Source organism: Macadamia integrifolia, chromosome 3 (assembly GCF_013358625.1).
Source record: "Macadamia integrifolia cultivar HAES 741 chromosome 3, SCU_Mint_v3, whole genome shotgun sequence".
NCBI classification, from domain to species: domain Eukaryota; kingdom Viridiplantae; phylum Streptophyta; class Magnoliopsida; order Proteales; family Proteaceae; genus Macadamia; species Macadamia integrifolia.
In genome coordinates this window covers 1,151,594-1,178,056 of record NC_056559.1, presented here as the reverse complement: position 1 = coordinate 1,178,056, position 26,463 = coordinate 1,151,594, and the positions used below count along the sequence as shown (strand labels likewise).

The 26,463-nt window shown below is 43.2% G+C and overlaps 1 protein-coding gene across 1 annotated transcript in view; it reads right to left on the bottom strand.

The window, feature by feature from the left end:
- The window catches only part of LOC122073671 (rhomboid-like protein 19), a 63,769-nt gene that overhangs the window by 10,773 nt on the left and 26,533 nt on the right, over positions 1 to 26,463 (bottom strand). The window contains exons 6-8 of the mRNA XM_042638301.1: positions 24,756 to 24,870; positions 24,436 to 24,638; positions 24,188 to 24,325 (exon numbers count right to left, since the gene is read on the bottom strand). Of these exons, the coding sequence (XP_042494235.1) occupies positions 24,188 to 24,325; positions 24,436 to 24,638; positions 24,756 to 24,870 (456 nt within the window). The remainder of the gene's footprint in view (positions 1 to 24,187; positions 24,326 to 24,435; positions 24,639 to 24,755; positions 24,871 to 26,463) is intronic.

The window sequence follows — 26,463 nt, the reverse complement described above, 5'->3', positions numbered from 1 at the left end:
TATTCCTCCCCAGTACTGGTGCGACGCAATTCTCACTGTTGCCTTTCTTATCAACCGAATGTCTTCTTGGGTCCATGCCTTCCACTCCCTTCTAGATCTTCTCCAAGGTTCTGTTGCTTTTCCTGTTCCTCCTAAGGTATCCGGTAGTGTTTGTTATGCTCGCGATCATCATCCTCATGTAAAGTTTAAACCTCGGGGGTCTCTGATGCATTTTTCTGGGGTATGCTCCTACTTAGAAAGGTTATCGGTGTTTTCATCCTCCTACTTGGTGTGGTTTGTGACTATGGATGTTATCTTTCACGAATCTGTGTCATACTACACTGAGACACCTCTTCAAGGGGAGTCTCCTTCCATTGTGGAAGATGTGCCACCGTCCTTGCTGTCTCTTGAAATTGCTATCCCTGCTAGTATCCTGTTTCAAGGGGAGAGTGACACTCCTACTTCTCCTACTTCGCCTCGACTGAAGATACGTGTGTATAGTCACAGAGAGCAGACTCAGACCACTACACATCCAACATCTACCCTACCATGCTAGTCGTCTCTTCTCGAGCCTAATCTTGCCCCCTTGGACCCTGGTAATTCTCCTTCTCCTTCTGTTGATCAGTCTCTTGAGTTACCTATTGCTATTCATAAAGGCATTAGGTCTTGTACTTCACATCCTATTGCTAAAATTGTTTCTTATGACTCACTCTCTCCTTCCTACTATAGTTTTGTGTCTTCTCTTTCCTTTGTGTCCATTCCTCATACCTGGCAAGAAGCAAGTGCAGACTCACAATGGCATAGCTATAGTTGAAGAGATGCAGGCTCTGAAGAAGAAAGACACATGGGATCTGGTGTGTCTTCCCTCACAAAAGAAGACAGTTGGGTGCAAGTGGGTCTTCACAGTAAAACAGAAGGCTGATGGTACAGTGGATTGGTATAAGGCCAAACTTGTTGCCAAAGGATTCACACAGACTTATGGGATTGATTGACTTTTGCTCCAGTTTCTAAGATGAACACAATTCGTGTTATCGTGGCTTGTGCCACCAACTTAGATTGGGATCTCCAGCAGTTAGATGTAAAAAATGCCTTCCTTCATGGGGAACTTGAAGAGGAAGTATATATAGACATTCCTCCTGGGTTCATTTGTTCCAAAACCCAAGGGAAGGTATGCAAGTAGAAGCATGCTCTGTATGGGCTGAAGCAATCCCCTTATGCTTGGTTTGGACATTTCCATAAGGCTATGATCGCTACTCTCAAAGCAATGCCGGACCACACTCTGTTCATCAAGAGATCTAGTGGGAAGATTGCTATCCTAATAGTCTACGTAGATGATATTATTGTTACTGGTGACGATCTAGTAGAAATCTCTCGCCTCAAGAGATACTTGAATGAGGAATTCGAGATCAAAGATCTAGGGCAACTTCGTTACTTCCTCAGTATTGAAGTTGCCAGATCTTCTCGTGGGATATACTTGTCTCAATGGAAGTATGTGCTTGATCTTCTCTCTGAGACAGGCATGTTGGGGTGTAAGCCGGTAGACACTCCTATTAAGGCTAATGGTCACCTGAGTAGCAATGTGATCTTGTGGATAAGGGGAGATATCAGAGATTAGTGGGGCGGTTGATCTATCTCTCTCATACACACCTTGACATAGCATTTGCCATCATCCTGGTTAGTCAGTACATCCATGATCCCTACTCGACTCACATGGAAGTTGTGCTGCATATTCTACGGTACTTGAAATCTGCCCTAAGACGTGGCATCCTTTTTTTTCCTCATGATCACCTTAGGGTAGTGGCCTTCACAGATGCGGATTGGGCAGGTTCCCTTGATAACCGCAGGTCTACTACTGTTTATTGCACCTTTGCTAGTGGTAACCATGTTACATGACGAAGCAAGAAGCAAGTCGTGGTTGCCCATTCAAGTGCTAAAGCAGAGTTCCATGATATGACACATGGCATTTGTGAGCTCCTATAGCTCACTGATTTGGCTGTTTCTGCTACCCCTCCTATGAAGCTCTTTTTTGACAGCAAATCTGCCATTAGCATTGCTCACAACCCTGTCCAGCATGATTAAACCAACCATGTGGAGATTGACTGACACTTCATCAAAAAGAAGCTAGATATTGGCCTTATCACTGTGCCTTTTGTTCCCAGTAATGAACAGCTGTCTGATGTATTTACTAAAGGTCTTAGTAGTAATATGTGTCATCCTATTATCTGCAAGTTAGGCATATGTGATATCTATGCACCAACTTGAGGCGGTGTTGTAATAATAGGTTTTATGGGTTTTAGGGAAAGTGTTAGTTACCAAACGGATCCTAAGGGGTTTAATGGTCTTTGTAATTCTCTAGAACCTTCTCTCCATTGTTATAAATAAAGAGGGCTAGTGTCATATGAGACACAAGTCATTACCCCATTCAACACATGATAATTAGTTTCCATTCTTAGGTTTTGATTTTCCTTTTTATAGCCATGTAACATAGTAGAGAAGGAAAATTTGAAGAATTGAAATTTGATTGAAGTTGTTGGGCTTGAACCATGGCTACCGTGACCACATACCCCTCTCTTTTCTGATTTTCTCTTCTCTTCTTTTCCTCTCTTATCTTCTCCTTCCTTCCACTTCGTTTCTAGATTGTCTGTTGTTTACTCTTCTTTAACCTGCCTATACCCTATTCGGGATGGTGATATCAGGTTTACTAGGAGTGTTGCTGAACCAATAGATCCCATTAATTGCATTTGGGATTTGGGTCGAAGGTACAGGTGACATATGCGAACAAAACCTTTGAGTTCTATCCTTCAAAGCCCTCTTCCATAGTGAGCAGATCAACCAAATGTAGGTCTGACCTCACCTGTGTAGCTAGTTCTGAGTTGCAGGTGCCATAGCTCCTCTTTGTTTATTAATTGGAGGTGCCTACTTATCGGATTCAAAAGACCACAAGTTTCCAACCTTCACCTGGAATTCCTAGTTTTTTCTGAGAAGAACTGAAGCAGATCTCTCCCTCGCGACATGCTGGTTCTTCCGCCCTTGCTGGTCTTCTAACGGAAGAGAAGGCTGAATCATGGGTTGTTTAGGGTATCTAATCCCCTGGTTTGACCATATTGCCCTTCCTTTACTTATTCTTTTTTATCCTAAATTTATTTGTAATTCCTGAACTACCCTTTCTACTAGCGTATTGTACCCTTTGCTTATGTTTAAGTTCAATCTATTTACAAGTCTGCTGCTCCCTTCTAAGTTTTCATGTAATTACAAAACTGCCACCTTCCCTTGAACTTCAGTTTATTTATAGAACTACCATTCCTCCTTACTATTTCACCTGCTACTCTTCGTGGGCCCATAAGTGATCCAATTCCAGCTTTTGAAACTCGGATCCACATCAAGTGGCATCAGAGTGAATTTCCTACAATTTCCTAACCATGGCAGGTAATGTCACAAAAGTCAAGCTACAAAAATTGTATCGTGAGTTAGCTGAGGGTCAACGGGTACTGTGTGAAAATCAATTGAATACTGATGCTAGGCTTGAGAGGAATGAAACCAAGTCTGACAAGTTTATGGAAGAGATGACTGCTTTTATAAAGAGGTCTGACAAGCGAGCTAAAGAATGATCCTCTACACTACCTCCTCAGTTCAATACCTTACGGATCGAAGATACACCTCATATGCAGTAACTTAATCCAATTGTTCCCCAAGATGTTATACGACAATTTTCTGACAAAGATGGCATCAAAGTTGAGATTCCAGAGTTCATTGGTGAAAAGGGACCTGAAGAGTTCCTTTACTGGCTTACCAAGTGGAGAGAATTTTTGCTTATAAATCTCTTCCGAATGAGAAGTGTGAACTCATCCTCACCAAGTTTATTAGGTATGCATGTTCATGGTTGGATGATGTACTGCACGCAAGGTTTGTCAGAAGACTTGGACCCGTTACCAATTGGGAGGTCATGAAGCAAATCCTGACTAAGAAATTTGTTATTCTTAATTATGAGAAGGTAATGTTTCATAAATTGCTTAATTTTCAACAAGGCAACAAGGATGTGGATACCTACACCCTCGAATTCCACAAACTATCTTCAAAGTGTTGACTTCAGGAAATAAACCGACAACAGGTGATATATATCAGTGGGCTAAGTACTGAGATCCGACTCGAATTACCTAACACTGATTTCTGGTCCGTTGATGTGGCAACAGTTCATGCCAAGACAACTAAAAAAAAGTCCATTTATTGGAAGAGTATGCTCAAGACTCCTTTAGCTTATAGACCTCCACCACGTATGGAGGAAAAGAAGCCTAAAGCTCGCAGAGTTGAACAAAAAGGTCAGAATTCAACAAGGATAGTGATGGGTGAAGAACATTAGATGCCATAGTTGTGGCGAGAAGGGTCACTACTCCAACCAATAAGACTCGTTCTGTGAATGCAACAACGAAGCAACCGATAGAGAAGAGTGATGATGTTGATCCTGATTTACATCTTTATCCCCTCGATGCTGATGATATTAACTATAATGATGATGATGATGTGGAAGCTCATTCAGGTAGTCTTACATCCTTCTCAAACAGACTAAATGACAAGGCTCCTCTTTTCAGACAAAAGGGTACTCTTCTGCACGGTTCCGATCCTACTGATATTCATGCAGTTATTGATACCGAGGCAGAAGCAAACTTCATCTTTACTGAATTTGTTCGAGCAATCAACTTTTCAAGAAGATTCATGTGCACGGTTTGGGACCCACAACTCGAGAAGAGGCCACTGCAGTTGTTCAAATACATCTACAGTTTGGGCCGTTTCAATACCATGTATCTTGCTTGGTCACCTCATTGGTACACTGCAACATTCTTCTAGGGTGAACTTGGCAACGACAATTTAGGTATTCTCTACGATGGTGCACAGAACACCAAGGTAAAGCAAGGAGGTCCGTACATATTTAATGACGCCACACGCGTTATCAGACATGCCACGTCGTCAACTGACTGCTGCGCCAATGACACGTCAGCCTACTCTCCCTCCTCTTGGAGTTATGCTCCCATCATCTGTTTCGAGATATGTGCCACCGCATCGACGAGCGATTTACAAGGGTATCTTAGGAGCATGACCTAACTCAACGGAGTCAAGTTCTTTTAAGATCGGGAGAGTTTATACAGTTGGGCGTGGGATGATCTAGGAATAATTAGTACTTTAATTTGTTTTCTTCATTATTATAGTGTGGTTATGTTAGTAGGTAGATCAGATTTTATTTCAATTGCTAATTTAATTAGTTTCCATGATGATTAGTTTCCATTGTTAGGTTTTGCTTTTCCATTTTATAGCCATGTAACACGGCAGAGAAGACAAATTTGAAGAATTGAAATTTGATTGAAGTTTTTGGTCTTGAACCATGGCTGCCGTGACTACATACCCCTCTCTTTTCTGATTTTCTCTTCTCTTCTCTTCCTCTCTTATCCTCTCCTTCCTTCCACTTCGTTTCTAGATTCTCTGCTGTTTATTCTTCTTTTACCTGCCTGTACCCTGTTCTGGGCGGTGATATCAGGTTTACGAGAAGTGCTGCTGAACTAATAAATCCCATCAATTGCATCTGCGTTTTGAGTTGAAGGTACGAGTGCCATATGCGAACAAAACCTTCGAGTTCTATCCATCTTCCATAGAGCAGATCAACCAGTTGCAGGTCTGACCTCACCTGTGTCACTAGTTCTGAGTTGCAGGTGCCATAGCTCCTCTTTGTTTGCTAGTTGGAGGTGCCTACCTGTTGGATTCAAAAGACCACAAGTTTCCAGCCTTCGCCTGGAATTCCTGGTTTTTTTCCGAGAAGAACTGAAGCAGATCCCTCCCCCATGACATGCTGGTTCTTCCGCCCTTGCTCATCTGCTAATGGAAGAGAAGGCTGAATCGTGGGTTGTTTAAGGCATCTAATCCCTTTGTTTGACCATATTGCCCCTTCCTTTACTTATATTCTCTTTTATCCTAACTTTATTTGTAATTCTTGAACTACCCTTTCTACTAGCATATTGTACCATTTGCTTACGTTTAAGTTTAGACTAATTACAAGTCTGCCGCTTCCTTCTAAGTTTTCATGTAATTACAAAAATACCACCCTCCCTTAAACTTCAGTTTATTTACAGAACTGCCATTCCTCCTTACTATTTGAGCTAATACTCTTTGTGGGCCCATAAGCGATCCAATTCCATCTTTTGGAACTCGGATCCACATCACCTTTGTGTTGCCCTTGTGAGTCTGTACTGAAGATACTTAGCATCTCCTTGTTGCTTGCCCTCTTTCCCCCTCCAATTGGAAAGGAATCCTTGTAAAATGTTGGCCCAGGAGTAGAAGAATTCTCCCTTTACATAAGGAATGGCTATGGGTGGATATGACTTTTGCTAGATCTTCCATTTGTGACACTATGGGGAAGCTTGCTTTCTGCGCTACCATCAATCAGATCTGGATGGAGCACAACCACAGGAAATGGACCTCCAATTCTCGCACTTTCAGCCAGATTTGGGATTCCATCTCCTTTGATGTTAAAGCTAAGGTCACTAGAATTACCAAAACTTGTAATGCCTCCCCTAGGAATAGTCACGTTGTTGTATCCTGGGGTCTCTCCCCATCTTTGCTTTGGACCCCCTCCCTCCCTGGGCGGCCCTTGTTCCCCTTCCTCTCCCCCCCCCCATAGGGGCTTTTGTACATTTTTCTTCTCCTTGTTAATGAATTATTTTATTCACTAAAAAAAAAAAAAATGTGTCAAACCAAAAGGCGACATGCAGTGCACTAAGGCAATAGTTGCCTAGGCCCCAAGCAAACCGCCTAGATGCCAAGGCATTGCCAAGCCGTTTTGGGAATGCCTTGACAACTATGATTATAACACAAGTCTTAAAATTTTCCTCAGCTTGCAAAGCCTTCTAAAAACAGTCCTAAACATCATACATGCCATGCGCATTCATCAGCTTCCAAGTCTCAGGATTCAACCTGTCATAAACCATGAGACTAACTTAAATATCGTCTTCCTCAATCCCTTTGTGTGAAACGAGAGCATCAAACTGCCCCATGCATTCTTCAACTGATAAGCTTCCCTGCCATAGTATTGAGTCTATCATGCAGTCAAGCTCTGAATGTTTGGGGAAGATACTAGTTCTTCAGTTCCTCAATCTCTTCCCATGTGGTAGGTGCCATACCACGTATCTGCAGTCTGCACTCAGTCTTTCCTTTCCTTGTTGGTCATATCAATCTAGCATGTGCAAGTTTAAACTTCCTCTCCTTTGTAAGGCTAAACCAATGAAAATAATAATCCAGACAGGCTAGCCAGTCATAAAATACTTGGGGATCGAGTTTCCCATTGTATTCTTTGAGTTCCAGCTTCACCTCCTAAAAATCATCAGTCTGTCGATTTGTCAAAACAGTATCAAGTATAGTACGCAAAGTATCATCTAAAGTGGGTTGCTGTGTAAGTTCTATCTGTGGTCCTCTTCCTATAATGCTCATGGTATTATTGGCAGTAGCATGGGCTGGCATTCACTCAATTCTGGGATTTTCAAAGTTTTCAGACATGGGGGAATGAGATGACACAGCATGTCACTGTTCTAGGACAGCAAACTTGTCGGACAGTTGTCTGAAAATTTCAGTAACTTATTGATTAATTCGTGAATGCTGGCCATGTCAGGGCTCCACTACCAATTTAATGGGTTTCTAGCCACCTAGGATTGATAAATTTCAGAAATCCAGAAGAAAACCAGAATCAACAACAACAAAGCCTTATCCCAACTAAATGGGGTCAGCAGAAGAAAACCAGAATCACAGATTAAAAAGAACCACCAAATTTCAGACAGATTAAAAAGAACAACCAAATTTCAGGAGAAATTAAATATCATAAAATCAGAGAATCAGACTGGGCCAATAAGGTGGTCGAAGATCAGACTATTGGAGACGCATAACTCTTCAAAGTTTGACCAGAACCTGAGGATCATATTTAAAGTTGTTATAATAATGGGTTTTGGGAAAGTGTTAGTTGCCAAATGGATCCTAAAGGATTTAGTAGTCTTTGTAATTCTTTAGAACTTTCTCTCCGTTATTATATATAAAGAGTGCTGATAATGTACGAGTAGTTTACAAAAACTAACCCCACAATGTATAACCCCAAATAAACAAGTAAATCCCCAAAAATAGCCTCAACAACAGTAGACAAAACCCAGGAGAAACAACAGGGAAATAACCAGCAAGTAATCCCAAGGCTACAATCTTAAAACAGAAAAAAAAAAAAAAACCAACCCAAAATCAACCCAAAAGAGGAGAGAGGTGCAGCTGGCTGTGTGTGTCTCCGATGAGGCTGCAAAGCTGGTCGATTGGAGGTCTCTAGGTGGCAACAAAAACCTACAAACTTGAGAAGATTCTGTCGGCTGGTGGTGAAGTAATGAAAGTTCTTGATTTTCAGACCTAGGAGAGAAAATTTGAAGATTCCCGCAGAACCAGCAACTTGACAACTCTGACAGGCTTCTAGGGTGGATCGAGTGATCCACTTATGGTGCTGAACAAGTCCTTTAATAACCTAACAGATCAGACCCTTAGTATTGGCAATAGAGGAGATCGATTGGCTTCACAAGGAGAGACTTCTGGCTGATCGATCTCAGGAAGCAGAACTGATTTGTATTAAATGAAATAAGACAGCAACAGTAGCATAAAAAAGAAATCGATTGTGGGAAATAGGGAATAATACAAAGGGAAAGTGGGGGAGGAGTGGCCATCTCAGCCTGCGCTTCTCACCCACAGCTATCCCAGCTACTCTAAGCAATTGACTGCAAACTTTCTTTATTCAAATCTGAGAAATAATGGTACATATGCCTCTCTATTTATAGAGGGGAAGTTTACAATCATACTAAGACTAGGAGCTAGTTTCCAAAGAGGACTAGACACTCCTACTACAACTAGGAATTGAAATAGACTAAGACTAGGACTAGGGCTGATAGGCCTTAATAGGACTTACGATCGATGGGCCCAAAATAACATAAAAGACATTTAAACAATACTTAAGTGAAAGCCTAATTTGATGGGCCCATTGGGTCCATACTTAATTACATCAAATCCGGCCTCAATTAAGAAGCCGATTGTAGATACTTTGGGCTGGGCTTCCTCCTGCGATAGCCCTGCCCATAATAGGGATCTACATCAGCTCCCCCCTTCTTAGAATCATTCGTCTCCAATGAATGGATGAATGACATGTAGTGCTCATAAGGATCTGTATCAAGCCATCGGATATCATCTGCATGGATCCAAGTGCAATCTTGTTGTGACCGTCCTAGTAGTAACCCTTGCCCCCATCTTCTTCTTCCCTGGACTCTGAGACTCTCTTCCACAATGATATGAGAGACCCATTCCTCATCCATCGACTTTTTCAATGTTTTTTCCCTGATATCAAATTTTTTTATGCCAGGTGCTTTTTCCTTGCTTGATGATCCAATCATCTTGATGTTAGTTGCGATCGGTGCTCCTTATCCTTGCAAGGGTGCTCTAGCCACTTTAACATCTTAGGACTATTCCAAAGACCTGCCCAAAATCAATTTGTCAGGGTTTTTCTCTTACCGATTTTTGGGTTTTCAGGTCGTTTTCCTGCTTTTTTGTGCTTCTTCTACCTCCGGCCGGTGCCTCTTCCATTAGCACAGCCTTATTGAGTTGCTACTATGTCTACTAGATCTTCTACTTCCACTAGCGGAGATATCTCAGCTTTTCCCACCTTTCTTCCTTGTGCTATTAAGCTTGATGGCACAAATTACCTTATGTGGTCACGCTTGATCTGCATCTCCATCAACACCCGCGGCTATTACGGGTACCTCACTGGAAACCCGTAGCATCTGACCATCGGTCCTGAGATTGACAAGTGGGAGTGTGTCAACTCTGGTTATGGCCTTCGTTGTCAACTCCATGCAACCATAGCTTTCACGTGGCTATCGCCTTCTTAACTCTGCTACAAAGATCTGGAAGTCTGTCCAAGATATCTATTCCCAGGCGGGGAATGATGCTCAGGTCTTCGAACTACACCAAAAGGTTCGTGACCTAAGGCAAGGAGGGCTCAAATTGTCACAGCATTACTATAAGCTACGCATATTGTGGATTGAGCTAGACTCTATGAGGAGTATACTCCTACCCTTGCAGATGTCACCGGTTTTCAGAACAAGAGGACAAGATCCAAGTCTATGACTTTTTGGCAGGTTTGAATGTGGAGTTTGATCAATAGCAGTCCCAAGTTCTGAGTCGTATCCCCCTTCCTACCTTGAATCAAGACTGTTGTGATCCAACTTGAGGACAGTCATCGTGCCACTATGCTTCCACAACCTATTCCCACTGAGAGATCTGCATTTGTCTCTGGCACTCAACCCCACAGTGCAACCCCACAATTTGGTGGCTCCTCTACCAAAACTTTAATGAAGTGCAATTATTGCGAGAAAGAGCGCCACACCAAGGAGCACTGATGGAAGCTTTATAGTCGTCCTGCTAATGCACCTAGCAAAGGACGAGAGAAGGGTCGTGTCGGTACTCCTTATCAGGCTAATCATACTGAGGTCCCACTCTGCACCTACGATTTCTGCAGCCTCACTATCATCTTATGAGCTCATTGCCATCCAGCGCCTTCTGAAATGTCTAGAATCTCCTGCCCATTCCGCCCTTCTGGGTCAGGTATCTCTTTTCGTGGCCATACTATGTCTGTCCCTTCTACCCCTTGGATTATAGACTCTAGGACTTTCGATCATATGACAGGTCGCTTACCTGAGTCATGCCTCTTTTCTCACAGTACACTACCTATCCTGGTAATGGTAAGATCAAGTTAGCTAACGGGACTTATTCCACTATTTTGGGAAAGGCACCATTAGCCGCACTCCAACTTTATCCCTTTCTATTGTATTACATGTTCTTTCTTTTCCTACTAACCTCTTGTCCATTAATTGCAAAGTCACCCTTTCCCGTCTCAATGTGTTTTTCAGGATCTGGTGATAGGGGCAATAATTGGCTCTAGTAGGATGTGTGGTGGTCATAGTTATTAAGGCGCTAGAAAGGCGCTAGTAAGGCGCTGATGTGGTCCAAAGACCGTAAGGCAGTAGCACACATTAAAGGTATTACATAAGGCGACCACATCATGAGATAAGGCGCTATAAGGCGACGCCTAATGATTCCTTATACACAAAGCGGGCGCCTTATGAACATTTTAGAATTTAATAATTGTTTAAAACTACTTTAGATAGATTCCAAATATCAATTTTTGATTAGTAGGTGTATGGTCTTGAATGCACTTGAGATTCATGGGACCTGCTTCTAACAACTAAAGTACTCCACCAAAAAATACCAAAACACGATTCTCACAAAGGGTTTGGACTTTTGAGTTAAGGGTTTTCAGAAGGAAGAACCAGGCGACCAATCGTACACCCCAGGAACTCCTTCGATCTTGCTCTAGCTTCTTCTTTCTACTTCAACAGCGGTGAGGTTACTCCACGAACAATCGTACCCCCGCTACAAGTACGTTTTTGGTTTTTTTTTTTTTTCTCATCTTATTTCTTGTTCATACTACGGTGTGTGTTTTTCTTTTTCTTTATTTCTTTTTCTTCTTCTTTCTTCTGCTACAGTACCTTTTTTTTTTTTGTTTCTTCTTCTGTTCTTCACTTCTTTATACGGTACCCCTTTTTTCTTTTTCTTTTTTAATTTTGTTCTTCACTCTTCTCTTCTTCAACCTTGATGAGCTTTGTACCCTTTTTTTTCTCTTCTTTCTTCTTCTGTTCATCATACAGTACCTTTTTTTCCTTTTTTCTTTCTTCTGTACTTCAGTTCTTCACTCTTCTTCAGCGTCCAGTTAACTCAACTCTGTACTTGTCTTTTTTTTTCCCTTCTTTCTTCTTCATTCTTCTGTTCTTCATACAAAGTACCTGATTTTTTATCTTCTGTTATTCACTCTGTTGAAGACTACGGTGAGCTTTGTACCTTTCTCTTCTTTTTTAAAAAGTTATATGTATGTATAATGTATAAACCCCCCAATCAATTTTACACGCTGGTACAATGCATTGGTATGAAGTATGAACCTTTAATATTTATCTAGCATATGAGTAATAAGATTCAACTAGGATTTTAGTCAAATAGAATAGTTTTTTAAAAATATTACACAAGAAAGCTTTAGTCAATAAGGCAACGCTTTATGCCCGCCTTATCGCTAAGGCGCTCTAAAAGACCCTCAAACGCCTCCGTCGCCTTACCGCCTTAATAACTATGATGGTGGTCTGTATCTGCTTGATGATGACTTGGCGTTGGTCGCTGGTCAAGCTCTTCAGATATCCTCTATGTCACCTCCCGTATCTAACTTACTATAGTCCCACCGTTGGTTGGTACATCCTCCTTTGAGAACTTTAGCTTAGGCTTTTTCCATCTTTTAAGCATAGTACTTCGAGTCATTTTTCTTGTAAGGCAGGTGTATTGGCTAAACAAACTCGAACCACTTATTTTGCTTCTAGAAATAAAAGTGCCACTTCTTTTTCATTGATACATTTTAATATTTGGTGTCCATCCCGCTATGTGTCTATCAATGGTTATCAATGGTTTATCTCTTTTACTGACTATCATTTTCGTACCACTTGGGTATATATGATGTGAACAAGGGCAAAACCTTCAATTGTTTTCCGCAATTTTATCGGATGGTTCTAACTCAGTTCGGTTCTACCATCTTTATTTTTTTTTGGATGCATAAAATAATTCATTACCCAAAGGAGAAGAATATACAAGGGGGGAAAGAGGGGGGGGGACAGGCTTAAGCCAACAAGGAAAAGCCAAAACAAAGAGAAAAACTAAAAGAAGCAAAGCAACATAAAGCAGCAACTAAATAACCAAAACAGCAGAACAGCAACAAGAACTGCCAGAAAAGGAGGGGGGAGCAGCTGGCTAGGGATAGCTCAGGGAGGGTGGATGAGGTCAACCTACAGGTTCCAAGAAGAGATGATATGAGAAACTTTTGGGGTGAATGGGATGGGGCGAGGGCTAAGGGTGTGGAGGAATTGGGCTTCAGAGGTAACATCAAAATTGATAGCTTTCCAAATCATGTCTGGGGATCTAGATTTGAAGGTCCATTTACGAATGTTGCACTCCATCCAAAGATGATTAATAGTAGCACAGAAAGCAAGCTTCCCAATGGTGTCACAAAAGGATGAGTTGGGGAAAGTCATATCTATCCAAATGCATTCCCTATCGAGGGGAAGGATGTGCCTCTGATTGGGCCAGCATTTGGAGACGAACGACTTCCATATATGGGTGGAGAAGGGGTAGGTAAAGAAAAGGTGAGGGGTATCTTCTTCACCTGAAGAGCAAAGGCAGCAGGAAGGGTTCACCGAAATGAGACGGTGGATGAGGAAGGATTGGGTTGGAAGACAATTGGATAGGCTGCGCCAAAGGGTGAAACTATAATGGGGTACGGGACCCTTAAACCACACCAATCTATGCCATGGGACAGTCGGGGAAGGAGTTTTAATATGAGCCCAAGTCGAGGCAGCCGAAAAAGTACCATTGGAAGAGGGGATCCAGATGCATTTATCATTTCTCCCTCTGTGTCTAGGGGGAAGAGGGGGAAGGGAAGACCAGATGTCCTCCAGCGGGGGGAGGAGGGGGGCCCAACCATTGGGAGAGAGGATGGAGGAGACAAGAGCATTGGAGGAAGATCAAAAGAGTAGATGTCTCTGGGGCTTACAAGATGAGAAAGGATAACCAAAGGATGCCAGGGGTCCTTCCGGAGGTAGAATTCCCATTGCCGATGGAGTGAGAGATGGCAGTGAGAGCAATGGGCCTATGGTCGAGGATCTTCCTCTAGATCCAGGAAGCATCCGAGATGGAGTGGGCAGTCCAAAGAGAAGAATGCTTGAGGAGGCCAGAGTGTATCCAGTCGACCCAAATGCTATTATGCTTGGACACAATTTTCCAGATAAGCTTGAGGACGCCAACCGAATTGACTTCCTTGATTCTTCTAATCCCGAGGCCACCTGAAGGCAAACCTTCCTCCAACTGAGAGACTTGAGGAATCTGGAAGAGTCTGTTCCTTTCTAGAGGAAGAAGCATAGAAGACCTTCAAAAGATTTAATCACCGATGCAGGGAGGAAGGTCCCAGACCAGTAGAGGTACATGAATTCGAGGACCGATCTAATCAGGGTGAGACGGCCAACAAAAGAGAGGAGTTTACCTTTCCACAACTGCAGCTTTTTCCGGAGCTGATCCAACAAGAGGGGCACAATGGTGGGCAGAGAGCCTGGAAGAGATGAGGGGAAGACAGACCAAGATATTTAACTGGGAGAGAGCCTAGGGGAATACCAGATAATCAAGATAAGGCATCCTTGACCTCAGGGGAAACTCCCAAGATAAAGATGTTGGACTTAAAAGAGGTTGATTTTGAGGCCCAAAAGGGATTCAAAGGAGTGAAGAGTATCCATGATGGTGGAGATAGAGATGGGGTCAACCTTGGAGAAGATCATAATATCATTTGTAAACGCCAAATGAGAGAGGAGGAGAGCTTTGCATTTGGGAATAAGGGAGATGAGATGAGGGTCTGTAGCCAATTGGATGGAGCGGGACAGAATTTCAAGGGAGAGGGAGAAAAGGAGAGGGGAAAGGGGGCATCCTTGTCTGATGCCATGGCCCGAGGGAAAGTACATGGCCAGCAACCATTCAAGAAGACAGAAACGAGGAGAAGAGATACTGGTGCAGATCCAATGGACAAAGGAGTCCAGGAAAGCCATATGAAGGTGGACATTGAAAATGAAATCCCAGCTAATTGTGTCAAAGGCTTTGTGGATGTCTATCTTGAGGAGGGCAGCCAGGTAGTGATTCTTGCGGTCAAAACCCCTAACAACCTCATGACAGAGGATAATGTTATTTGCAATGCTCCTACCCACGATAAAGGCAAATTGATTGGGGCTTACAAGAGAATCAATGACTTTCTGGATCCTGTAGGCAAGGATTTTGGCAATGAATTTATAAAAAAGATTGTAGAGGGAAATGGGTCTGAAGTCATGCATAGAGGCCGCTCTAGGAAGGTGTTATTGATCCCAACAATTTGATTAGGGTTGAAGAAGAAGCTTCTCACCGCAAGAATGATGTCCTCCCAAATGATATTCCAATAAGAGGAGAAGAATCCCATGCTGAAGCCATCAGGGCCGAGGGCTTCGCTGTCGACAGGATTTCCTCATCAGAAGAGATGGATTGGAGGGGGAGGAGATCCTCAGGGACAAACTTATTGAGGAGATTGTGGGGGAGGGGAGGGAGGGGGGCTGAAGATTCTCTGGAAATGAGAAATTGCCTCATTTTTTATGAGATTGGGGGAATGGAGTTCAATCCCAGAGAGGGATATGACCATGGGGATGGTGTTGGCATCATTTCTGGCTTTCAGGAAGCGATGGAAATAAGCCGATTGGAGTCGCCAAGTTCGAGCCATTTAATGCGGGCTTTTTGGCAGAGAAAACACTCCTCTTGCTCGAGGAGCAGGTAAAGATCCGAAGCAACCGCTTGATCTTCCTCAGCCAAGGCAGGGTTGAGGATGTCATGCTGTAACCTGGATTGGATGGAGAGAAGTCTTTCCCCGGCCAATGGCCACATTCGAGGAAATGTTTCCAAAGGTGGCAGCATTCCAGAGCTTGAGGGTGGCTTTAACATTCTTGAGCTTTTTGGCAAAAGCAAGGAGGGGGGGGGGGAGAGAGATCCGGAGATGGGGATGTTCCAAGCACAGTGAATGAGCTGCTGGAAATCGGGGTGAGAGATCCACATGTCAAAGAATTTAAATGGTTTAGGCCCAAAAGAACGGAAGGGGAGAACATGGAGGGAGATGGGACTATGATCAGAGATCCCAGGAAGGTTAAAGCAAGCATGAGAGGAAGGGTAGGAGGCAAGCCAAGGCTCATTAACAAGGGCTCTATCAAGCTTACAAGCCACACGGTGGGGGCTAGCTCTTCTATTATGCCAGGTTAACTCAGCACCCGACCATCTAAGGTCCATAAGATTGAGATGATTAATGCAGTCGTTGAAGGAAGCAACAGCCTGGGGATCAAATTGATTGCCACCATGCTTTTCATGGGTAAAGTAGACGACATTGAAGTCTCCAACAATCCCCTAAGGCCTGGAATTAGAGGAGGGGGACAAGGAGTGGAGATCAGCCCAAACGGGCAGTCTAAAGGAGGCTCTATTGTGAGCATAGATCACCAAAAGCAAGCAGATGAAAGGGCCAGAGTGATGGGAGATGGAGATGTGCATGAATTGGAAAGAGAAGAGGTAGGAAATGTCCTGGGAGGAAGGGTCCCAAAGAATCCAAATCCTCCCATTGGGACCATGCAGGTAGTTGGATTCAAAGGACCAGCAGAGTGCAATAGAGATGGCAATATGAGAGGCATTAGCCTCAAGGACATGGGTTTCTAATAAACAACAGAGGTTGGATTGGGAGGAACGGATCTCTGCCTACTTAGCCAAGGAATTAAGGCCACGGATATTCCAAATAGTCCAAGAGATCATTAGGAACAAGAGGTGGAGGGCAACGAACGCTTGGTGGAGCAGCGAGGGTCCTTACGCGTAGGTCTACGATTGTAGCCAATGGCAGGAGATGTTTTGGAGGTGGAGGATGATTTTTTGGTTACCTTTTTACGGGTGTTGAGGAGGACAGAGAGTGGAGGAGAGGGTCGGGTAGGGGATTCTGGACTTTGAGGAGGAAGGGAACCATCAAAGTTTGTAGCAGGGGCCACATCCAAATTGTGAGCCAAAGGAACTGAACAGGTTCCATGAGTCTTCAGAGAACCAATGCTGGGGTTGATTCCGTCAGTATCAAGTACATTGCAGGGAATCATTTGAGTGTCTGGGGCCTCATGTTGCTTTGGGTGGCTGTCAACAGCACTAATAATTCCAGAGGTGTCGTCGTGATCAGAGCTAGAGGGAACGAATTGATCAGAGGTGTTAAGGAGCTCAATCCCAGGGGCGGAGGCAGTAGTAGGGTCTTCCAAGTTGTTGTCAAGAAGCAGCAGACCTTCTAAGGTCGGAAGAAGGTTGGAGGAGGGGCGGGGGCCTTCTAAGGCCAGCAACGAATTGGAGTCAGCTATCGTGGCATTCAAGGGAGATGAAGCACCAGTTGTGGGACTAGAGGAGTCGACTAGAGCTTCATCTCGGGCGGCAGCACTGGGAGAGCGAGAATGTCCAATGGAAGAGGGCATCGAGGATGAGACAGCAGCCCTGTAGGGAGAAGGGGGCATCGGCATGGCAGCAACAGGGTTCGTCGGCAATGGAAGCAGGGGCTTCAAGGGCGGCAGGTGACTAGCGGCAGTGCATGACCTAGAGGTAGTAGAGCCAGGCAAGGGAAAATCATTGGACGGGTCAGGAATTGGGTAAAGCTGGTTAGAGGTTGGGTTGGAGGATCCGGATTGGGTGATGGAAATGGATGGTTGGTGAAATGGATGGGTTGGGTCAGAGGATGAATATAGATTGCTAGGGTGCACTGGGTGATCCACAGGGAACTTAGAAAATTTGTTCAATTGTTGAACCTGGATGAATTGGTTCAATGGCATAAAAGTTGGTTCAAGGGTGGCTGGATTAGGACAAGTAGGGACAGGAGACTTCAAGATATTTGGACCAGCAGAGGAAGTTCTCGATGAAGGCACGACAAGAGGAAGGGAAAGGAAGAAGGGGAGATTTGGGGATGGGGGCCAAGGCTTCGGAGTGCACAGACAGATCGGTCTGGAGAACTGGAAGGGGGGAGACATCGAAATGGAAACCAATTGAGTATGATCATCAGAAGGGAGGGCTGACAGAGGTCTCAGAGGAAACCTCCAAAGCCACAGGCTCTGACAGGGCGAGGATCAAGAAGCAGTTTGATCCAGCGGCCAAAGGCCGAGAAGGACCATCGGTCGTAGTTGCTAGGGGCTTCTTCGACGGAGTAACGACGGTCGACAATGCAGCGATTGGAGCAATGGAGTCCAAAGGAGAGATCTGACGGTCTTTTAGAGCATTTTTCCTTTTCTTATTTTTTCTGGAGACCTGATCTTTGAAGGGAACTTCACGGGAGGCATCGCCGGAGCTCGTGGAAGGCGCAGAGGGCCCTAGATCACTGAGGGGAGCAGGGTTGCTCCGATTCTTATCATAGTGAACTGTTTGATGTCCAAAGCATTTGTAAAGAGACCAAATCAGGGGCACCCAATCATATTTGACGTCTTGAAAAAAAGAATGGCCTTCTCCATCAGAGATCATGACCGAATGGGGAAGCAGCTGATCGGCTTTGACTTCGACACAGATCCTTTCATAGGAAAGGCGGTCCATCATCTTGGTTCTTTTATCAAAATGGGGAGGTTTCCCAATGAGTGAGCCCACCAAGCTAAGCCCTTTGACACCAAAAATGGAGGGGCAGATTAGGGGGGGCCACCCACAGAGGAATGGATGAGGGTTCATTCTTGTTAAAGGAGGAGAACTCGTCCCAGTTTCTCAGGAAGATTGGTTTCTTCCCAACGAAACAGGGGCCTCCATCAATGGCAATGGCTTTATCGGCTTCAGCGTCAAAGTTGAAAATGAATATGTCATTCTCAAGCATGTAAGTATTCAAGGTGCAAGTGGGCTTCCATTGATTCAGAAGTGAGGCTTTCACGACAGAGAATGGGGGTCTACTGCCCAAGAAGGTACCTATCACACAATTTTTCCATTTCGATATCTCAATTTCCAGGAAACCAAGCGGACAAAGGCCTATCAGGGAAGGGTTGAGGATGGCGGGAGGGTGAAAGTAAAGAGTATGGCCTGCAGAAGGAGGGATGGAAGAAGAGGAAGGGTGGTTGGTTATGGAGGAGGAGGTGACCACAGAACTGTAAGAGCGAGGAGGGAGTGTTGGGTTCAAAGGAGAAGAAGGACTGGAGGGGGAGGGAAGGTTCAAGTTGACGCTAGGCTGAGGAAGTGCATTAGGGAGGAGAGTTTCCAGAAGAGAGGGGAGGTTGACGACGGCAGGGGCCGTCGGAGGGGGGAGGGGCATAGAAGGTTACGACATCACTCTAGGAGCAGTCAGGATTTCAAGAACTCCATACCCATACTTTTTTTTTCATTCTCCTCCCTTTTTACATTATTCATCATCACCACGGTCCTACCATTAAGATCCTTTGAAATGACAATGGCCACGAATACTTCGAAGGGTCCTTTCAAGATTACCTTTCCGCTCATGGGATGATCTATCACACCAGTTGTGTCGATACTCCTGCTCAGAATGTCATTGCTGAGAGGAAGAATCACACCATTGTGAGGTAGCCCGCTCTCTTATGTTTGAGATGCATGTTCCTCCCCAGTACTAGAGTAACACGATTCTTATTGCAGCTTTTTTCATCAACTAGATGCCTTCTCAGGTTCTCACCTTTCGCTCCCCTCTGGATCTTTTCCAAGGGTCTGCTGCTTTTCCAGGTCCTCGCAAGGTATTTGGTAGTGTTTGTTATACTCGAGATCAACACCCTCAGGGGAAGTTTGATCCTCGTGGTCTCCAGTGCATTTTTTGGGATATGCTCCTACTCAAAAAGGCTAGCGGTGTTTATAGAAATGCAACCCTAAAACGATGTAGAAGATAATGGAAAAACAAGAACAAGCAATGCACACAGGTTTACGAGATTTGGCAAGATTACCTACGTCCTCAATGAGATGAGATCCTACTTTACTATCAATGGAGAATAGGTTATAACTCTCATCCTCACACCTCTCAGTATTCCTTGCATTACAGAGAAAGAAAACCTCGCTACAAATATATAGCCAAAAACCCTAATCCGGAAAGTACAAAACTGCCCTTAAATAAAGTTGCTACAAATATATAACGGGACCACCGTCCTGCCTGTCGAGGTGCCTGCACCAGTACTCCCTAAATTAAACTACGATGGAATACAAGATATCGCACACCAACAATGTTTTCATCCTCCTACTCGGCGTTGGTTAGTGACGATAGATGTTGTCTTTCACGAATCTACATCATACTACATTACGACACCTCTTCAAAGGTCCATTGTGGAAGATGTGCCGCCTCTTGAACTTGCTATCCTTGCCGATATCCTGTTTCAAGAGGAGAGTAATACTCTTACTTCGCCTCAGCCAGAGATACGTGTTTATAGCTGCATATAGCAGAATCAGACCACTACACATCCAAAATCTATCCTACCATGCCAGTTGTCTACTCTCGAGCCTGATCTTGTCTCTTTCTTCTGTTGACCCATCCCTTGAGTTGCCTATTTTACTGATAAAGGCACTAGGTATTTTACTTTACATCCTATTGTTAAAATTGTTTCTTATGACTCACTTTCTCCTTCCTACAATAGTTTTGTGTCTTCTATATCCTCTATGTCCATTCCCCATACCTGGCAGGAAGCAAGTGTAGATTCACAATGGCAGGCAACTAAAGCTAAAGAAATGCAAGCTCCAAAGAAGAATGACACATGAGATCTAGTGTGTCTTCCCTCATAGAAGAAGACAATTGGTTGTAAGTGGGTCTTCACAGTGAAACAGAAGGCTAATAGTATAGTGGATCGATACAAGGCCAGGCTTGTTGCCAAGGGCTTTGCGTAGACCTATGGGATTAACTACCAAGAGAGGTTTGCTCCAATTGCTAAGATGAACACAATCCGTGTTATCTTAGCTTGTGCCGCCAACTTAGATTGGGATCTCCAGTAGCTAGATGTGAAGAATTCCTTTCTTAATGGGAAACTTGAGGAGGAACTGTATATAGACAATCCTCCTAGGTTCACTTGCTCCAAAACACAAAGGAAGGTATGCAAGCTGAAGAGTGAATTATATGGGCCGAAGCAATCCCCTCGTGCTTGGTTCGGGCATTTCCACAAGGCTATAATTGCTACAGGCTACTCTCAAAGCAATGTCGACCACGCTCTGTTCATCAAGAGATCTGGTGAGAAGATTGCTATCCTGATAGTCTATATAAATGACCCTGTTGTTACCGGTGATGATCTAGCAGAGATCTCTCGCCTCAAAAGATACTTAGATGAGGAATTCAAGATCAAAGATCTAGGACAACTTCGTTACTTCCTTGGCATTGAAGTTACCAATTCTTCTCAAGGGATCTACTTGTCTCAACAGAAGTATGTGCTTGACCTTCTTTCTGAGATATGCATATTGGGGTGTAAGCCGGCAGACACTCCTATTAACGGTCACCTAAGTAACAAGGAAGGTGACCCTGTGGATAAGGGGAGATATCAAAGATTAGTGGACGTTTGATCTATCTTTCTTATACACGCCCTGACATAGCATTTGTCATCGGTCTGGTTAGTCAGTACATGCATGATCCCTACTCGACTCACATCGAAGTTGTGTTGTGTATTCTCCATTACTTGAAATCTACCCCAGGCCGTGGCATCCTTTTTTCTCCTCATGATCACTTTAGGATGGAGGCCTTCACGGATGCTAATTAGGCAAGTTTCCCTGATGACCGCAAGTCTTCTACTGGTTATTGCACTTTAGTTGGTGGTATCCTTGTTACATGGCGAAGCAAAAAAGAAAGTCGTGGTTGCCCGTTCAAGTGCCGAAGCAAAGTTCCATGCTATAGCACATGGCATTTGTTAGCTCTTATGGCTTCATGGTCTTATCACAGATTTGGCTGTCCCTACCACCCTTCCTATGAAGCTCTTTTGTAACAAGAATTTTTTCATTAACATTGCTCATAACCCTATCCAACATGACGGAACCAAGCATGTGGAGATTGATCGACACTTCATCAAAGAGAAGCTATGTATGGGGTCTTGTCATTGTGGCTTTTGTTCCCACTAGTGAACTGGTTGATGTATTTAATAAAGGTCATAGTCGTAAGATGTTTCATCCTATTATCTACAAGCTAGGGCATATGTGATATCTATGCATCAGCTCGAGGGGGAGTGTTGTAATAATGGGTTTTAAGGAAAGTGTTAGTTGTGAAACGGACCCCAAGGGGTTTTATTGGTCGCTGTAGTTTTCTAGAACTTTCTCTCCGTTATTTAAATAAAGCGGGCTAGTGTCATATTAGACAGAAACCATTACCCCCATCCAACAAAAGTTATGGTCCAATCCTAGTGAGTAGGATTCTTGTAACAAAACCTCAGAATAGCAAATCAATAACAGATTCAAGAAGAATCAGATAAATAATCAAACATGATCAGAACAACAACCAAACTCAACAGAAATAATAGAATTCCAATCTGAAACCAGATTCCAGCATTCAAACCAAAGAGAGAATTTCAATAGATTGAAAGTAGGACTCCATGAAATCAATAGAGAGATCTGGTTTTAAAACCAGCAGTAACTAGAGACTCAAAAGTTAAAACAGAAAAACAGATCTGAAAACAAAACTTGAAAATCAAACTCCGAAACGGAGAAATTTAGAAATCCTACTTAGAATAAGAATTTGTTTTTCTGAAATCTGAATTGAAAGTGAAGAATAAGAGAAACTTTTGCGCAGGTTAGGAAGATAAGAAGATATGAACCAAGCCTCCCATTTGGTCCTTAGACTGCAATCGCACCAGACTGCAATCACACCAGCCTACCATGGCATCCCACCAAAGGGGTTAGCTGCATCTAACACAAAGGGGCACTGAATGTCACAGAACTTGAGGCAAAAAGCCAGATTTCATTTAACAGCAAAGTCATGGGAAGGGCTATGCCCAGCACAGCTATTATATATAATTGAGAGTTGTGTTCCCATACTCTAAAAAAGAAAGTAAAAACAGACTCGAAAAATGAAACTAACTCCTCTAGCCGTGGGCTATGTTAAATCGTCTAAATAACTCCTAATATGTCGGGTTACTCACTCCTAGTGCATAGGATAGTCTATGATCACCAGAACAAGCAAGCAACGGAAGGAACCCCTGTTTGAAATAAGTAAAAGTAAATGCAATGGAAACAGGTATTGACTTAAATGTTCCAAATCCAGCCTGACTACTTGCATTATTAAAATAAAAGAACAAAGGAATAGGACTCTAAGAAAGCCCAACCACCCATGGTTTAAGAACTTAGATCTCGGCGAGATCTCGTTATTTCCAAAAGGCGAGATGGCCCAACTGGCGAGGCAGAAAACCGACCAAATCTCGAGCGAGATTTTGAAATCTCGCCGAGATCTCGCCATGTCTCGCTATATCTCGCCAAATCTCACCTCTCTCAACTTTTTTGAAAAAAAAAACACCAAGGAGCAAGGACTTTGGTGCTTTCGCTTGACGATCTCCAGTCATACACTCATTGAAGCTAAAAGAGTAGAGAATATTACCTCCTCATCTACATTTGGAGTTACTTGTCTTATATATGATGTCTTTTAAATTCTTATGATTATGTTGTGTCATGTGTTGATTTTGGAATGTGGATTGTGGAATAGAGCATACTAGCCTAAGGTCCAAAGAGTCTGAGACTACTTACATAAGGTACGAAGTCAAAGTACCATTTTGAGTTTGTTTTTTGCAAATCTGATGTTTCCATTGTATTTAGAATGGCTAAAATAGGGTAAATACACAGTTTCAGGGCCTACAAAGGCCATATGCCCACCGAGATCCACCAGCAAGTAGACCGCCCGAAAAATACAAGGTTTCGGCAAGATCTCGGCCAGATCTCGTTTTTTTAGGATAGCGAGATGGCTGGCGAGATCGAGTTTTAAAACCTTGCAACCACCTGGTTTTGAGAAAACCAGCCAACTCCCAAACCACAGGGCTTGGTTGAACCAAAAACTGCTTCAATGTGGAACTGCAGGCCTGGTTCCTGCTAGTGTACTTGATGGAGTATCTCTGATCCGCATTAGACACCCTTATGGATACTTTAGTGTTCACTCCAGTTTTCAAAACTGCGCAAATTACAATTTGGTATTATGGATTGCAATTGACTTTGCCTTAAACCGAATACCATACAGACATAATTCTAAATATACTGTCCCCCAACCATTCTTTAAGTCATTTTAAATTTGATTATAATTATACAAACTTACTTTGGTTTGAAATTTCCTTTTTCTTTCAGGAGGTGAGACAATAAGCCATTTACACAACAATAGGACAAGCACTACCTTATTTTCATCCTATCATCAAACCATTTATTTGAGCTCCGCTCTTCAAAAATCAAGCACATATAAATATGGTTCAAGAGGCTAATGCATAAGTGAGAAGTGGCTCATTAATTTCCTGTCGAGATCATATTGCTTAGATGCCAAGTACCTCAAGTGCTACATGCAGTAAATAGGCTTTTCAAAAAAGAAGCAAGAAATGAGAAACACTACCTTCTCCTGGTTGCTTCGATAGGATCAGAACCTGGCAAGGGAGTACCCCCTGCGGTGTATCCTTTGGCCTCATTTGAAGATCGGGATCTTCCACAAACCATACAATCAAGTACCAATGCAATGGGATCAATAATTGGTCTGCATGCTCAAATGACAGGAAGCATGCTCAATAACAAAAAAGAGAGAACACCATCTACAAGTCGAATTAGTGTTTGAGAGCAGAAAAAGAAGAAAATGTATCATTTTACCGCAAAAATTCAGGGAAGAATGTAGAGAAGGAAAATTCTTCACTTGGGTCTCCCATGAGGTTGGTTTCAGGCTTCCTCTGAAGATACCTTAGGTAAATCCAACTAGTATATGTGCCAAATACCAAGGTTGGAAGGTATGAAGCTGACTCTGCTGTGAAGAAGCTTATAGCTATGGACATCAATAGCACAAGAGACGGAAACCACTGGATCGCAAGAAACAACATGAAGGGGTGAGTGTCAGGCATTCTAGATTCCGCTAACACATCAAATAGTGGGTTAAGGTATCAACTAAAGTAGACAAACAACATAGAAAACCACACCTTTGCTTTTATTTTCAATAAAGAAAATGCAGAGAGTTCCTGATCAGGTACAATTTGCTTGATACCAACAAGGAACCCTAAGAGGACACCATGGAAGCCAGAACGAGGTGTATAACTACCAAGAAAAAGGAGAGTCAAGTCAGAAGATCTGAAGGATGATCCTTCACGTAGGCAAAGAATTCAAACTTAAGGGGAAAAAAGAGCCAGCAGATTAAATTACTGAAGCTAAATCCCATTTCACCACAATAATCTAACTCTGTAAAGAAGCATAAAATCTTTAAAATCTCCTTTATCTTTTTACTGCATCAGCCATGATCTTTCAAAAACATACTAAATGATACTGTTGAAAAAAGGAGCAAGAAAATATACTAAATGATACTGTTGAATAATGAGTTATTGTAATAATGGGTTTTAGGGGTATTATCCAAACGGACCCTTAAGCCCACTTTAGGATTTTATTTCAATATAAATAGAGAAGGTTCTACCCATAATTGACACAAGTCACATTCTTCCTAAAATCATCATGGTATCAAAGCAGGTTAATCCTCATGATATCAGAGCAGGTTGGAGAGAGAACCTTCTCTTTTCCTTCTCTAGAAAAAACCCTAACCCTAACCATCACCTCTATATGCAAACCGCATAGTCGCACCACCCTCCACCGCCTAGCGCCACCACCTAGCGCCACCAACCACCAGTGACCAACACCGCCCACGACCATGTGGCTCCTCTTTCTCACGTGGTTCTCTTCTTTTGCCCTTTTTATGGTCTCTCCCTCGGTAGTGAGTGTTCCCCCACTGGGGGCCCTTCTTTGGTCTCGTTCTTGATTCAGATCCCTATGCTTGGTTGGATCTGGACCGGTACCTTTCCTTATGATTGTGCTTGGGATCAATAACTATGGCAACCGAAGACTTTGGGATGTCAACCCTTCAGCATGTTGGAGCTTATGGCCCTAATGGTGATTACCCTATCTTTCCTGTTAGCTCCATCAAGCTGGATGGGAGCAACAATCTGATTTGATCCCACTCCTACTACATGTCTATTGTTGGTCGTTACTATACCGGATATCTTACACGTATTGTCGTTCTCCCTACTATTGCTGGTGCCTCTCAAGACAACTAGGATGCTGCCAATTGCATGGTAATGTCCTACCTTATCAATTCTATGACCCCCTCTATTGCTAGGGGCTATTTATTGCTTGATACTGCTGCCCATATACGGAAGGCTGTGAAGGAAATGTAATCTCAAGTGGGTGTTAGTGCCCAGTTCTTTGACTTGAGCAAATAAAAATCTTCAAAGTATTACCCAGAAGGAACTCACAGTATCCCAGCCTGTCTATGATGTTGATGTTGTAGGCTTTAAGAAGCATGAGGAGATGCTTAATGTCTATAATTTTTGGCAGGTTTGCATGTGGAGTATGATCATATTATGGCAAATGTGCTCAATCGGGATCCCTTCCCCAGTCTTGAACAGGCTTTTTCTCTGATCCACGCAGAAGAAAATCAATCTGAGATGGTCCAGCCTATTTCTCAGGACCATTCAGCCATACTTTCTGCACAAGATTCTACCGGTTTTGGTGCTAGGAATCCTGCTCCTCCCTCCCTGTTGAGATGCTATCTAGTTCACGTCTTTATTGTTCCGCCTAAGATAATTGGATCTGTGTATTTTGTTCAAAATCATCAGCTTCCTAGCAAGTTTGATCCTAGGGGTC